The sequence below is a fragment of the Hypanus sabinus genome, chromosome 6, assembly GCF_030144855.1.
Source record: "Hypanus sabinus isolate sHypSab1 chromosome 6, sHypSab1.hap1, whole genome shotgun sequence".
NCBI lineage: Eukaryota > Metazoa > Chordata > Chondrichthyes > Myliobatiformes > Dasyatidae > Hypanus > Hypanus sabinus.
The window spans coordinates 138837127-138853375 of NC_082711.1; the positions used below are offsets into that span (position 1 = coordinate 138837127).

At 38.6% G+C, this 16249-nt stretch overlaps 1 protein-coding gene across 18 annotated transcripts in view; it reads right to left on the reverse strand.

Annotated features, from left to right (window-relative positions):
* LOC132395887 (general transcription factor II-I-like) overlaps positions 1 to 16249 on the reverse strand; it is a 154337-nt gene that overhangs the window by 118955 nt on the left and 19133 nt on the right. For 8 of the 18 annotated variants that reach the window (XM_059973026.1, XM_059973022.1, XM_059973027.1 and 5 more), the window contains 2 exons: positions 5559 to 5662; positions 2803 to 2941 (listed from right to left, as the gene is read on the reverse strand). In XM_059973026.1, the coding sequence (XP_059829009.1) occupies positions 2803 to 2941; positions 5559 to 5657 (238 nt within the window). In that variant the 5' untranslated portion in view covers positions 5658 to 5662. The other 10 variants (XM_059973031.1, XM_059973032.1, XM_059973033.1 and 7 more) reach the window with 5 other exon arrangements.

A 16249-nucleotide genomic window follows, 5' to 3' on the forward strand; every position in this document is an offset into this window, starting at 1 on the left:
ACCCAGACCTGTACCAGAAAAACAGGTGTGATTTGCGGAGGGCTATTTCAAGGGTGAAGAGACAACTTTGAACAAGGTTGGAGGCAACAGTGGATGCACGTCAACTCTGGCAGGGTTTGCAAGACATTACTTCCTACAAAGAAAAACCCAATAGCATGAATGGTATTGATGCTTCTCTACCTGATGAATTTAACACATTATATGCCAACTTTGAAAGGGAGAACTACAGCTGTGAAGAACCTGCTGCACCTGCAGACCCTGTGATCTCTTTCTCAGAGGCCGACGTTAGGCTGTCTTGAACCTTCGCAAGGCAGAAGGTCCTGATGGAGTTTCTGGTAAGGCTCTGAAAACCTGTGCCAACCAACTGGTGGGAGTATTCAAGGACATTTTCAACCTCCCAGTGCTACGGGCGGAAGTTCCCATTTACTTCAAAAAGGCAACAATTACACCAGTGCCTAAGAATAATGTGAGCTGCCTTAATAACTATCACCTGGTCGGACTCACATCTACAGTGATGAAATGCTTTGAGAGGTCAGTCTTGACTGGACCGATCTCCTGCCTCAGCAAAGACCCGGACCCATTGCAATTTGCCTATCGCCACAATAGGTCAACAGCAGATGCGATCTCAATGGCTCTGCACGCAGCTTTAAACCACCTGGACACACAAACACCTATGCCAGGATGCTGTTCATCAACTATAGCTCAGCAATTAATACCATCATTCCCACAATCCTGACTGAGAAGTTGCAGAACCTGGGCCTCTGTACCTCCCTATGCAATTGGATCCTCGACTTCCTAACCGGAAGGCCACAATCTGCACGGACTGGTAATAACATCTCCTCCTCACTGACAATCAACAGTAGTGCACCTCAGAGGTGTGCGCTTGGCCCACTGCTCTATTCTCTCTATACCCATGACTGTGTGGCTAGGCATAGTTCAAATACCATCTATAGTACAACCATTCTGGTAGAATCTCAGGTGGTGACAAGAGGGTGACAGCAACCAGATATGCCAAAATAGTGGAGTGGTGTCGCAGCAACAACTTGGCTGTCAACATCAGTAAGATGAAAGAGCTGATTGTGGACTTCCAGAACAGCAAGATGAAAGAACACATACCAATCCTCAGAGAGATCATGGAGAGAGTGAGCAGTTTCAAGTTCTTGGGTGTCAAGATCTCTGAGGATCTAACCTGGTCCTAATATATTGATGCAGTTATAAAGAAGGTAAGACTATACTCTACGTCAGCAAATATACTAAAAAACTTCTATAGATGTACCATGGAGAGCATTCTGACAGGCTGCATCACTGTCTGGTATTTGGGAGGGGGGGGGGGGGGGTGGAAGAGAGGACAGCAACTGCACAGGACCAAAAGCTGGAGAGGGCTGTAAATTTAGTCGGCTCCATCTTGGGTACTAGTTCTGGGTACTTTGTAGGCATCTTCAAGGAGCGGTGTCTCACAAAGGCAACGTCGGTTATTAAGGACCTACAGCACCCCAGGCTGGTAGGAGGTACAGAAGCCGGAGGCACACACTCAGCGATTCAGGAATAGCTTCTTCCCCTCTACCATCCGATTTCTAAATGGACATTGAACTCTTGGACATTATCTCACTTCTTTAATATATTATGTTTTTTTGCATGATTTTAATCTATTCAATATATGCATACTGTAATTGATTTACTTATTAATTTATTATTTTCTTCTTCTTCTATATCACGTATTGCATTGAACTATTGCTGCTAAGTTAACAAATTTCACAACACATGCCGGTGATAATAAACCTGATTCTGATTCTGAGGTACTTGATGATTAGCAAGGACATGGTGAGCTAAAGGGCCATTTCAACACTGTACGATTCTCAACATATTAACCATAACAACAGAAGGAATGTCAGAGCAGATCCTCAAAATCTGACCAACCACTCCCTCCAATATCAAAGCCAGCAATGCAGTCAAAAATGGATGAATCTATTAATCAAAGTTCAATATCACACATGATAACTAATTGAGATCTGTTCCACCTATGACAACAAAATACACAGGAGTTCCAAGATATATTTTTAAAACTTTTCAAACTTTCTAAAACAATTCTTTAAACTCCACAAGCTTCACCATTAAAATACAAAATAGGAAAGTCACAAGGATAGCAATTTTACATGACAAACATTGGAATATTCCTTCATAATTTTGTACAACTATGGACAACCGTTTAGAACTTTTTAGAACATTGATAAGCTTAAGCTTTCTTCCACATGGCATCCTTTGTTGTGTAAAAGTTGCACAATAACATTCTATATGCATGAACCTTGCAAAGTCTCGAAGTAGGCTATGAACCTAGTCAAATCAAAAGAGAAGGTTGCATTGATCACTTTGGATAAAAAAGGGACGAAAGGGACAAACATCAGCAACTTGCAAGCCAGCTTTGAAGTCTTGATGACCTGTACAGAATTAAAGCATGGGTAATATTTAAAATAGCTTATGGGGAACTATAAACAAGAATTGATCACTTGCAGAGTCAGGAAGATGCATCTGAATTCATACCTCAGATTAGAAGTAAGAGTTAAAGCTGGGAAATGCACAAAGTACTGAGGTCATATTAGAGTGTGATGAGCATTTTACATTTCAAAACATGTAAACATTCCAGAAGATTATCAATATCCCAGAACTCTTGAGATCTTAGGAAAAGTCAAATTCAAGACATAGCTAGAGCAACTGAGGCCCCTAACATTGCTATTAAATAATCTATAAAGTCAAAGGTTTTCCTACAACTTAATATCATGCCTTGATTTAGTCAATTCAACTTACAGTATTTCACAAAGTCAGTTTGAAAATCCTTTCGGTTTCCAATGAAAGATCTTCCTCGTTCAGTCCCCACCACAAATATGTCTTTCTCATATACAGCAATACATGCCACTTCAGCTTTTGACTTTGCAATTTCCTGGCACTGAAGAAGAAGCAAGTTAAACAAACTTTAAACAGAAAATATACAAAAATGAACGCTAAAGAAAATCATTAAGTTAGATATGGCCCTTGTGGCTAAAGGGATCAGGGGTTATGGAGAGAAAACAGGTACAGGGTTCTGAGTTAGATGATCAGCCATGATCATACTGAATGGCGGTGCAGGCTCAAAGGGCCGAATGGCCTACTCCTGCACCTATTTTCTATGTTTCTATTAAACATACATCTGCTGATCAGATATCACACTGGAAAACAACTGCATACCTATGATACTGCTGAAAAAATTAATCTAGTATCATTGAAACAATTTAAGAGGAGGCCATAGGTAGGACAGCATTAAAGTAATATGCTCAAAACCTCAAACATACCCAAGGGCTGAAAAACACATACAGCTATCACCTAGTTAATTAAGTTAGGTTCCTAAATAACCTCTCATTATGTATAAACTTTTCTTTTTACCAGGAGCTACAATAAACTCAATGTTAAGTGCACAGGGATGGTTCAGCTGCCAATGCCATGTTGTCTGTCCCTTTACCCAATCACTGTTTCCTATTGTCTTAAGCCTCATCCTATTCATCATTTAATTACTCCTGTCTTATATTCTCCTACAAATCTTCCCCTCTGTTCCTGTTGCTTTGCCAGCTTTATTGCTTAAACCACATTACAGGGTGTCCCCAGGTTGAGAATATCTGAATATAGGTAACATACAACTGAGCTTCCATAATACTATCAAATTCCATAGTCTGATACATGTACATACATATCCCTACAAATGACAGAACTAATTTCCCTTCTTTCTCACTGTCATTGTTCTTCCTATCAGTCTCATGTACTTTTGATATCATTCATTACAATACTGCGAAGGTATGGTTACCATAAAGAGTGATCTTTTTGTGTATTTTCCAACTTATGGAAGTCTGAGGACAGCCTGTACATGTTCCTTACCAGTTCCAATAAATATCCAAATACAATATTTCTCCAGATGTGCTACCCAGCATTTTCTGGTTTTAATTTCAATATTTATGTTTCCACTTTTCCTAATACAGCATGATTCGCGATTACCAGTTTCATTAGTTAAATAAACACAAGCCACTATAAACCTGTGCAGTGCAAGCATACCTACAATTCTCAGCAATTAGGGAAAACTCATTCTCCATGTTAAATAGAAGATAAGAAAATAGGTGATATGGGGAAGTTGATTTGGATATGTACAGATTACAACAACAAAAACAGGTACAGAGATAGTATTTAGGTTCACAGGTTTTTCCAAAGTGCCTGGAATACAAAAATATTTGAGAAGCTCAAAACTTGGATCAGAACAAAACAGAAGCAATATTTAGATCTGGGCAAAACACACGATATACTGGTCTTAAAAGAGAGTATAGATAATTTAAGGCAAGTCCTGGTAAATCCATGTGAATAAATTTATTTACTGAACAATTTTGAAATTTCTTAAGGGAACACTGAGAAGCTATTTCCCTTGACAGGAAAATCTAGATCAAAGCATCCACAGACAATGCATTAGTCCTTCTACTAATGAACAAACAAAACTGAATCGTAATGTAATTGAAAATAGATTCTAGAGAAAGAGTAACATTAAAGGCGACATTATATAAACTATAAGGTTAGCATTTTTAGGTCACAACTTAGTAACACAAATTCCAGCAGTGAGCTTAGCTCCATTCCTAAATACAAGGTTCAACATCCAGCTCACTGTTCGAACCCAACCTCAAACATAGCAGCACGTGAGAGCACCGCACAAGTGTTTCAGCAACATTTCATGCATATACAAACAGCAATGTAAAAATAACTATTAAATTGATTTTTTTTTCTTGAAATTGGCTTTACCTCAGGAGTGTTAAGGTGTTCAAAACAGAATGTGCAAGCACAAAATTTAAACTAGATGTCTATGTTACACAGGTCTTCAACCTTCCTATTCTTTCACTTTCATGCTAAAATTTTTAGCTGGTAGAATGCTGTCATCTGTTCAACTTCCATAATTTCAAGCATCTCAAAGCACACTAATCTAACTGGAAACATGCAGATTTTAATTAATTTCTATAGATGCCCAATTAGTAATGTGTGTGTTGCTTGGATTTCCAGCATCTACAGATTTTCTCTTTAGTAACTTCTATTACTAGTTTACTACAAGTTCAACAAAAATGCTTTCAAAGATTAATAATCCTCCAGTTTTGAAACTCAAAACTCCACTCAGTATTCTAATTGTAATCTTAGCTTTAAACGAGTCAAAATGTGATGCTTAATTTATCAGCTGTCTCTTAGCAAGGTGCTTCAAATATAAAGCAAAGCATTCAGTAAGACACTTCTGTTCTCTCAACTTAAGCTCCTACTACTACACAATCTAATAAACTTCCAGGACTGCACAAGCGGCAGCTCTTACCAGAACATTATCTCCAGCATTCCAAAAGTTGGAGGAACCTCTATTTTGCCAAGCATCCAAATACACATGTTTAAAAAAGCAACAGCAATAAAAATCCTATCCTCAAGAATCCAACTCCATTAAGCCACCAACTTCCATACGTAAAATTGCCCATTACATTATCAAGCAGTTCAAGTGGTAACTTAGTAAATTAACAATTTACCATAGATTCCAGTGCTGACATAAGGAATTTTACTGCCAGAAGATTTTCGGCACTAGAGGGTTCTTCATGTATAACTGGTGTAGTTCCAACTTGTGCCATGTTTCCTGAAAAGAACAGAGAGCAAAAAGAAATGTTATCATAAGATTGGAGGAAGTCTTACATCAAATTCAAATGTCAAGACAAAATTACAAAGTAAATTAAATTATTCAATTATAAACTTAGTCAACTTTCTTTGGCTGCTTTCTTTACTAATTTTCAAAACCTGTTCCTAACCAGTTAATTCTATTAATTTTTTAATGTCAATATTATATTGACTTCCACATAGAATTAAAAATGAACATCGAAAATGCTCAGGTCAAATAGCATCCATAGTGAGAAAAAGTACATGCATCACCCTTAAGAATTTTGCTTGTGGCAAATTCATGCAGAAAAAAGTGGGTTATTTTCAATGTTAATCACATTTGTGCTGGGACCTCTAACACAATCAATTATGTACTCTGAATGCATTTTTGCTAAAGCAAAATGATTTCTTCAATGTTACCCTTAAAATACATTTTTGCAAATTCCATGGAGCATTCACTGTAAAAAGGGGTAATGAGGTAGACAACCTTTACTTATAAATGGGAATTAATAATCTCAAGATTTTCCACTACTCAGAAATCACCAAACCACAATTTATTGCAGCATAGTTCTGTATGCAACCACCAGTAGGAGGCAGGCTCCCAGTACACAAATGTAGGATCTCTAGTAACTTGACTACATTCAATAGCTTTTAAAGGAAAGTGAACTAATGCTCCAAGAAATCTGTCAATGAAACTCAATGCTCATTTATCCTATACAGATTTCCCCCGCTATCCGAAAGTAGAGCATTCCTACGAAATCTTTCATAAGCTGAAATGGCAAAAAGCGAAGAAGCAGTTACCATTAACTTATATGGGAAAAAATTTTTGAGCATTCCCAGACCCAAAAAATAACCTACCAAATCATACCTTTTTCTACGTCTGCCTGCCTCGATGTCGAAGGTCGAGGTTCGTCGTCTGCTGTGGCTGATGTGGCTGATGTGGAAGGCTTGAAATACGACAGTTTGCTTGACTCACGCATTTTTCTATCATACAGTTCTTTGTAAGCACTCAAAACATTCTGCAAACCTGCCCTAAACCTACGTGCCCTTTCAAAATTAAAGTCATAATTTTCTGCAATCATTGCAGCACTGTCAATCGTAGCAAAAATCTCATGCAAGTGCTTCACGTTCAGTTCCTGGACAACCTCACTTCCGGGCTGTTCGCTACCATTGCATTCAGTTTCTATTCGTATCCTTTCCTCTTGCAATTGCATCAGCTCTTCATCTGTCAGTTCTTGGTCATGGGATGCCAAAACCTCTTCAACATCGTCTTCATCAACTTCCACAAACCCAGCCTCCTTAGCCAAAGTCACTATTGCCGTAGTTATTGTTGGTTCGAAGTCTTTAAAATCGTTCACTGCTTCGGGACACAGTTTCCTCCAAGCGCCATTTCTCATTGAAACTGTTAGCCTATCGAGAGCATCTCCAAGGTTGGCAATTGCCAATTTTATATTGTAGTCTTTCCAGATCTCTCGCAAAGATGCTTCAGAGTTGCCCGCTCCGTCAATGGCATTTACAATAAAACGCATCACATTTTGCGTATAGTAAGCCTTGATTGTGGCTATTAGGCCTTGGTCACATGGTTGCAGTAACAACGTCGTATTCGGTGGTAAAAACACAACACGAATGTTACCGCCATACTCGGAAATGACAGGAGGATGAGCAGCACAATTATCGACAATCACAAGACACTTATTATCGAGGTTATTTTCTCTACAGTATTTTTCAACGAAAGGACTAACGTATCCACTCATGTACTCAGAAAAAATCACTTGGGTGTTCCAACCGCTTGGATGTGAACGAAACACAACAGGAAGTGTATTCTTATCAACACCTTTAAGTGCCCTCGGATTTTCTGAATGGTACACTAGTAGAGGCCTAAGGACAGCATCACCAGTGGCGTTAATAATAGGCATTAGGGTAAACCTGTCCTTCGATGCCTTGCGTCCCTTAGCCTGCTTTTCTTCTTTCGAAATAAATGTCTTGCTTGGCAATTTCTTCCAATAAATTGCAGTTTCGTCACAGTTGAACACTTGCTTATACGAATAACCACCTTCTGTAATTATTTTCTTCAGTTCTTCTGGGAACTTTTTGGCAGCTTCACTATCAGCTGAAGCACTTTCTCCATTAACCTTCAAGCTATGAAGCTGCCCTCGCCTCAAAAACCGATCAAACCACCCATGACTACCTTTAAATTCCACTTTCGCAACACTTTCATCACCATCATCCAGTGCTTTCTGTTTCAGCTTATTAAAAAGACTAACTGATTTCTCCTTAAGTATAAGATAACTTAATGGAAGACCACGCATTGTACACCCATCAATCCACTCAAGCAATAGACTTTCCATTTTATCCATTACTGGATGTCGACTAAAAGAGACCACTTTGCTACTAGCAGAACCAATAGTAACATCGGCAGCTTTCAAGATTCGTTCTCTCTGCGTGTAAATAGTACGAATGGTGGAGGCAGGCAAGTTCAACGCACGCACAATGTCTTTATTTCGTTCACCACGATCAAAACGCTTAATTATGTCCAGTTTTACACTAAGCGTAACACCCTTACGAGCTCTCTTAGTCTTTTCTGATACCTTAGGACACATGTTGCTAACGGATGCACAAAATAAATCGAGATAAAGCACAGATGCTCACAGACACAGTTCAGAACTATGGCGACTTGATGCTGAGATGCCGAGTGCAGTTCCTGAGGAAGGAGCTTGGCGGCGCCACTCTCGCTGTTCGGGGTGTGCGCTGCCTCTATAACAGCTCGCTGCAAAACAAGCGCTGAACGCTATTTTCGCTTTTCGCCCTTTTTCATAAAAGCGAAAATCCTCTTCGGATTTCTTTCGGTTAGCGAAAACAGGTACTAATGTAGGTCTTTCGTAAAAGCGAAGTGGCGTAAAGCGAACTTTCGAAAAGCAGGGGATACCTGTACACAAATATTCAAAGTACCCAAGAGTCATTGAAAAATAATTAAAATATCAAAAAGTTAAATACACAAAGGTAACTAAATATTTTAACAAAAATAAAATCGAAATATAAAGCTCAATTTACGAGTCTAAAAGCTTTTCTTTCTCCCAGCTCCATTAAATTACATGGGATTCCTGTATATATGCCCACTTATACTTGGCACAGATACAGCTCATAACTTTCTCTGCCTAAGGCCTGTGAAACCTGTCCCATTAGACCACACAGTCTGCAGATGCAGCAAGGGGAAGCTAGTAGCAACTGTGTTCTGCAGAGATTAGCCTCACATTAAGCAGAAGCACAAGACTGAAAGATCAACATGGTTCTTCCTTCCCAGTCAACCAGATCCCTAGGATCCAATGAAAAGCTCTAAAGTGAGGAGCCTTTAACATAAACTGCAGACAGTCAAACCTAACAGCACAGTTGTGTCTAGTCTGCAATTAATAAAAAGCTTTGGAAATGTGACCACAATAAAAGAAAACTATAGTATAGATGCATTGAGTAAAATAGTCACTACATCAAGGATACATAACAGTCAGGACATACTGCAGTTCTAAAACCAAAATTATACAATGAGAATGGGTCCATAGAACATGACTAACAATCCAATGTTTCCTGACCTCCCTCCATCATTTCATCTGAAATCTGAACCTGTGCTTCGTTCAGTTTTCCACCCAGTCCTTGCACTTTCTGATGTATTTGAGCTTGAGTATTCCATCTCAGCTTTGAACATACCCAACTAGTGAATACTCAAAGTCCTTGTAGCAGATTTCTGAAGATTTACAGATCTCTGCATAAAGTACCTTCTACTCTTAATCCTACATAACCAAGTTCTAAACCCCCCAGCTCTAGATTTTAACAGTGCAGCCTCGTACATCTTAATTCACTCCTATTTATCCAAGCTAACCTTACTCAACTTTCCCCTCATAGGACAAACCTTCTTACAAAGTATCAATCAAGTAAACAAAATTTTTTTTTTTAAATACAAGTACACCAAAGCAGTTTCACTAGTGTTACCTCTGATACTCTGAAGTTAAACTCTTTGCAATAAAAGGTCAACAAATTTATATTTCTTCTACCTTCAAGGTTTACCTTCCCTTAACCAACGCCAAGATTCCTCTAAACACTAACATTTAGTAATAGTTTCTCATGATTTAAAAGGTTTTTTATCATCTTTCCTACCAAATTTCCTTACTCCACAATTCCCAAGTTACAGTGCCTATAAGAAGTATTCATCCATACCCACCCAGACGTTTTCATGTTTTATTGTCTTACAACATTGAATCACAGTGGATTTATTTTGGCATTTTTGACATTGATCAACAGAAAAAGACTCTTTCATGTCAAAGTGAAAAAGTGATCTAAATTAATTACAAATACAAAACATAAAATAACTGATAGCACAAGCAGTCACCCCTTTAATATGATACATCAAATCATCACTAGTGCAACCAATCAGTTTTAGAAGCCACATAATTAGTTAAATGGAGATCTGTTTTTAGAGACCTGTATGCTGCCCAGGTGCTTCAATTGACTGTAGTACAAATACACCTGCATCTGTAAAGTCCAACTGATGGTGAGTCAGTAGCCTGGCAACTACACCACAAAGACAAAAGAATACTCCAAGCAACTCCATGGAAAAATTCATTGTAAAGCACAAGTCAGGAGATGGATACAAGAAAATGTCCAAGTCAGTGAATATCCCTTGGATTATAGTTAAGTTAATCATCAAGAAATGGAAAGAATATGGCAAAGGTGATTATCTACCTAGAGCAGACCGTCCTCAAAACCTGAGTGACTGTGCAAGAAGGGGACTAGTAAGGGAAACCAACAAGAGACCTATGACAACACTGGAGGAGTTACAAGCTTCAGTGGCTGAGATGGGAGAGACTGCACACTGTTGCCCAGGTGCTTCACCAGTCGAAGCTTTATGGGATAGTGGCAAAGAGAAAGCCACTGCTGAGAAAAATTTGCATGAAATCTTGGCTAGAGTTTGCCAGAAAGCATATGGGAGACTCTGAAGTCAGTTGGAAGGGTTTATGGTGTGATGAAACCAAAATTGAGCAAAAACACACTATCCCTACCATAAAGCATGGTGGTGGCTGCATCATGTTGTGAGAATGCTTCATTGTAGCAGGCCCTGAAAGACTTGTGAAATTTGACAGTAAAATTAATACAGCAAAATAAAGGGAAATCCTAGAGGAGAACCTGATGCATTCTGCAAGAGAAATGCAACTCTGGACATTGACCCCTAAAGCTTAAATCCAAAGCTACATAGGAATGGCTTTAAAAAAATAACTAAGTTAATGTCCAGGAGTGGCCAAATCAGAGCCAGGCAGCAATCCAACTGAGAATTTGTGGCTGGACTTAAAAAGGACTGTTCACTCACAATCCCTATGCAATCTGACAGAGCTCAAGCAGTTTTGTAAAGAAGAATGGGGAGAAACTGCAGTGTCAAGATGTACAAAGCTGATAGAGACCTATCCACACAAGCTCAAGGTTGTAATTGCACCCAAAAGTGCATCTACTAAATACAGACTTGGAGGTTGAGTAATTATGCAAACGATTATTTTGTGTTCAATAATTATAACAAATTTAGACCAATTTGTAGAAATTTTTTTCACTTTGAAATGAGTGTCTTTTGATCAGTGTCAAAAAAGCCAAATTAAATCCATTGATTCAATGTTAGAATACAATAAAACATGAAAAACTTCCAGGCAGGTGAATACTTTTTAATAGGCATTGTATATTTACTTCACTACACCACTTCACCTTTACAATTGCTTAAATATGTTTTCATCCCATCTTTGCCCTTTCTGCGTGAACTTATATCAAGGCAAACGTGGATGAAAAGGCAGAATATACTATATCAATTTTATTCATATAAATGAATATGAATTTAGTACTTTTCACTGTATTACCCGATTAAGTCTGCCTACCTGAAAAATTACTCATCTTATTCTATCTTATACACAATCTTCTCCAAATGTTAACATAATATTCCATCAGGAGTCTTTAATTTATGTAACAAGTTTTGCATAGCACTAATAAAATGCCTTTACAAAAATCAGGTTACATTCCATTTTTGGAATCCCATTACTGGTGTCCCCAGCTTTACGAAAGTTCACTTTACGCCACTTCACTTTTACGAAAGACTTATATTAGTACCTGTTTTCGCTAACCGTAAGAAATCCAAAGAGGATTTTCGCTTTTACGAAAAAAGGCGCCTACTTTAAACTTGTGTTTACCCTGAGAAAAAACTACCATGACCGTGAAGCCTTGCGTGGGCAAGTGTGTGCACATGCACGTACATGCTGATTTTTTTCTACAAATCAGTTTTGGCTAAATCTTCCCAATTCTGGTAAGTGAAACTACACTGTACATACATTATTTCTACTTTATATTGGCTGTGTATTTATCATATCATTCCTGCTTTTACTATATGTTAATGTTATTTTAGGTTTAATGTGCTATATGGTATAATCTGGTAGGTTTTTTTTGGGTCTTGGGAACACTCAAAAATTTTTCCCATATATATTAATGGTAATTACTTCTTCGCTTTACGCCATTTCGACTTACGAAAGGTTTCATAGGAATGCTCTACTTTTAGATACCTGTATACACCCTCCAAATTGCACCAAGAACGCAAAAGTTTGTCAAATATGATTTCCCTCTTAAAAGCCAATTTTAGGTCACATTAAGAGCTCTAATACAACTCTATGCGGAATTCAGCATTTTGCTATCAAGGTATTAAATCAATTGATCTACATTCTCTCCCCCTGCCGCCACCACCACAATTCCCAATTTCCCCTATTAAGAGGTATTACATTTTCCACTTTTTAAATCTACTACAACTGCTTCAAATTCAATAGAATTTAGATTTTTACTATTACAGCTTGCAATCCTTGCTTCAAAGATGGCAGTAATTGAGTCAAGGGGATGTTTTATTTTCTCTGGAACATTAATTACTGAGTTCATCTGCCATTTATTCCTCAGTTTGCCTCCTTATTCATCACATTTGGATATTCTGCAAAGAAAATATTTATTTATTACTTAGCAATACAATGTGCAATAGGCCCTTCGAGCTGCACTGCCAAAGCAACTGACAGCCCCAATTTAACCCCAACCTAATCATGGAAAAATTTACAATAACCGATTAACATACCAAGTACGTCTTTGGACTGTGGGAGGAAACTGAAGCACCAAGGGGAAACCCACACATTCCACAGGGAGGATATACAAAGGCTCTCATAGAGGATGCATAAATAGCGTGGTAGCAGTTACATTAGTGGTACAAATTATTTAGCCATTTCCCTCCACACCCTCCCCAACCATTATAATTTTTTCCATATTCTTTGCGGTGATCACATTTAATTGACCTGCTCTAAGCATCTCTTGCCAATGTATTCCATGTTCACCCTATGTTGATATTTAGTAATGCATAGGAACCCTTAAGAACTTTTCAATCCTTGGATTTACTACTTTTGTCAACACTAAATCTACTGACTTTGCGATCCTTTAAAAATTGAATTAGCCAGCCATAGATATTTGTGCTTAGAGTTTATGAACAGAATGCAACCAGGATGCCTTCACAGCATGCATGCAGGGTACAAGTCAGCTCGATTGCACCTATGCCTGTGCCCATTTACATTTGAGCATACCCATTTAGGATCCTTCTTACAAAATTGATGAAGTGATCTTGTCATAGCAAATGTTTTGCCAGAGGGATAAACACAAGATTCTGTGTCAACAATACTAGTCTAAACCCTGGCATTCATTTGTTTATATCACTGGATGACTGACACCACTAAACTGTCTGCAATATCCGTGCCATGACAAGTAATGACTACTGAAATGAATTGCTCCAACTTTTCTGAACCCAAGTTAGCCAAAGTACAGTACACTCTTTCAATACACATTCAAGATCTTCATTTGCTTTATGCATTTAAGCCAGTGATAGGTTTCCTGGTTTTTCCATCAGCCCTTTTAAGGGCCCAATGATTTCCTTCACCTTATAGGCATTCTTTAGGAAAGTCACACGTAACCATATTTCCTCAAGGAGACTCTCCAGGTCCGAAATAGTTTCTGTGTGGATAATCAAAGTGGAAAGAATTGCTCTATTCTAGGAAGCATGATGATGGCTGCTATCATAAGTCTGTGTGAGTGGGTTTCAAATAAACACCATGTCTGAGGCTACCATCTGGTTTCCATCATATTAGAATGTCCAGGAATGAGAGGCAACCATTCTTCACCATCATAAATTGAATGTTTGGATCTATACTGCTCAGATGGTCATGGTACCAATGACCTTTTAAACCTACCCTTTCATCAACGTACTTCCTCTATAAGGGAAACGACTGTGGGATCATCCTGGTCACCTACTACTGCAAATTTCTACCTGGAGAACTTTGAGGAGAGGGCTTGGAGATCATTGCACTTATGCCCTAAATGCTTCTTTCAATGAATACCTTCATAGAGTGGCCCTCAGGGACTCCAGTTACTTCAACAGTTCCATGACCATCTGAACAGTATACAACCAAACATTCAAATGGGAAATAGCACAAAATACTATCAATAGTCAACATATCAGGTAGTATCTCATCCTATTAGATATCCTTTATTCTACCCATATATAAAATAACCACCTCTGCACAAAATGTTTTCTTTCCTTCTCAGTGCTAAAGATGGTGCTTGATATGCTGAGCATCTCCAGTGTTTTTTTTATTTTATTTCAGATTTGCAGCATTTTCAGAGCTTTGATTTTAAATATACAACACAATTATCAAGAACCTGGAAACAAAACGCATTTATTTTGAGATGCATACAGTGTGGAACAGCCTGGACAAAGAGTCAGCCAAAGACTAAGACCATAATCTTCAACATAGTCGTCTCCTCTTGTCAAGGCACCAGGAGATTCACATACCTGGTCAGCATTACTCCAAAAGATGGTAGGACCAAAGACAACATCCAATGCAGACTCAGCAAAGCCAGAAACCTCTTCAAGCTCATGAGCAACAAGAGGATCAACCAAGTACAGCATCAACACCAAGGTGAAGCTGTACCGGAGCTGTGTTCTGTCCACAGTCTTGTATAGGTCAGAATGCTGGCTCATGACAGAGAGCGAAATTGCCAAGTTATCATTCCACACTATGAGCCTCTGGAAGATCCACCATGATCTCCAACCATGCCCTACTCCTTCAGTGTCATTAAGAGGACATGGCCACAATAACCATGAGGAAATGCTGGAGATGGACCGGGCACGCAATAAGAAAGGCCAACTCCTTCATTAACACAGCACTTCACTGGAGCCCTGAAGAGACCAAAGACAACATGGCGCTGTACCATCAAGGCAGAAATGGGGACCCTGAACCATACCGGGTGCACAATAGAAAAGATGGCCAAAGGTAAAGTGAGACCATAGAACCATAGAACACTACAGCACAGTACAGGCCCTTCAGCCCTCCATGCTGTGCTGACCCATATAATCCTTAAAAAAAAGTACTAAACCCACACTAAACAGACGGAGGATCTTCATTGCTGCCCTAAAAACCAGCTGCAAAACAGGCAGTAAGTTTGTACAGTGTGGAACAGGCCCTTCTGGCCACACCATCCAGCAACCCACCTATTTAACACTAGCCTAATCACAGGACAATTTGAAAGACCAATTAACCAACCAACCAATACTTTGTTGGACTGTGGGAAGAAACTAGAGCACCCAGAAGAAACCCACGCATTCACAGGGAGAACTCCTAACAGAACAGTGCTGGATCTCTGGAGTGCTTGAGTTGTATTAGCATTAAAGATAGCTGATAAGTGATATGCAGTTTTATTTTATTGCAAGTGGTTAAGTTGAAATTAAATGAATTTGATGACCGTGTTTAATAGAGACCAAGAAGGCTGCTAGGATTTTAGGGAAAGACTACAGTGGGATTAAACAGAATTGATCTTCCACACAATGGATACATAATCAATGGACTGAGTGGCCTCCATCTACACGGTACTAATTCTGCCATTCTAGAATGGTGCTAACTCAATGTGAACACTAACTTGGACAGTTTTCTGCAAATTTCCAATGACACAGTGCAAAGCTCATTATTCTAGTTAATCTTAGTACATTGAAAACCTATTTAAATTAATAAAACTTAGACATGCGAAAAATTCAATTTGCCAAAAGAAAATAATTTCAAAGCAGCCTGCAGTCTGAAACTCTGAAATATTACCTTGAAGATATTTGATGGGAATTTTCATCAGGTTCTCAACCTGCTCTATTAACTCCATTGATGCTGCCTGATATATTAATTTTTCAAATTTCAACTAAGCAGTTATTTCACTAATTTATAGAAGTCAAATATTTGTTAAAATTTGTTCATTCCCACTTTCACTGGAAGAGAAAAATATCACTTTCATTCTATAAATCTGAAAAAGGCAATTTCTAAGAATTGACATTTAGTATTATTCAGCTACTCAACCTGGATCATAAGTGTTTTAGTGTGAAACTGTTGTGCAGTATCTGGGGATGGGGGGGGGGGGGGTGGAGGAGGTGATAAACACTAGGTTGGTAGATGACCTTTGCTTTGTACATGCTGTTGCATCTCTCTATGCTTTG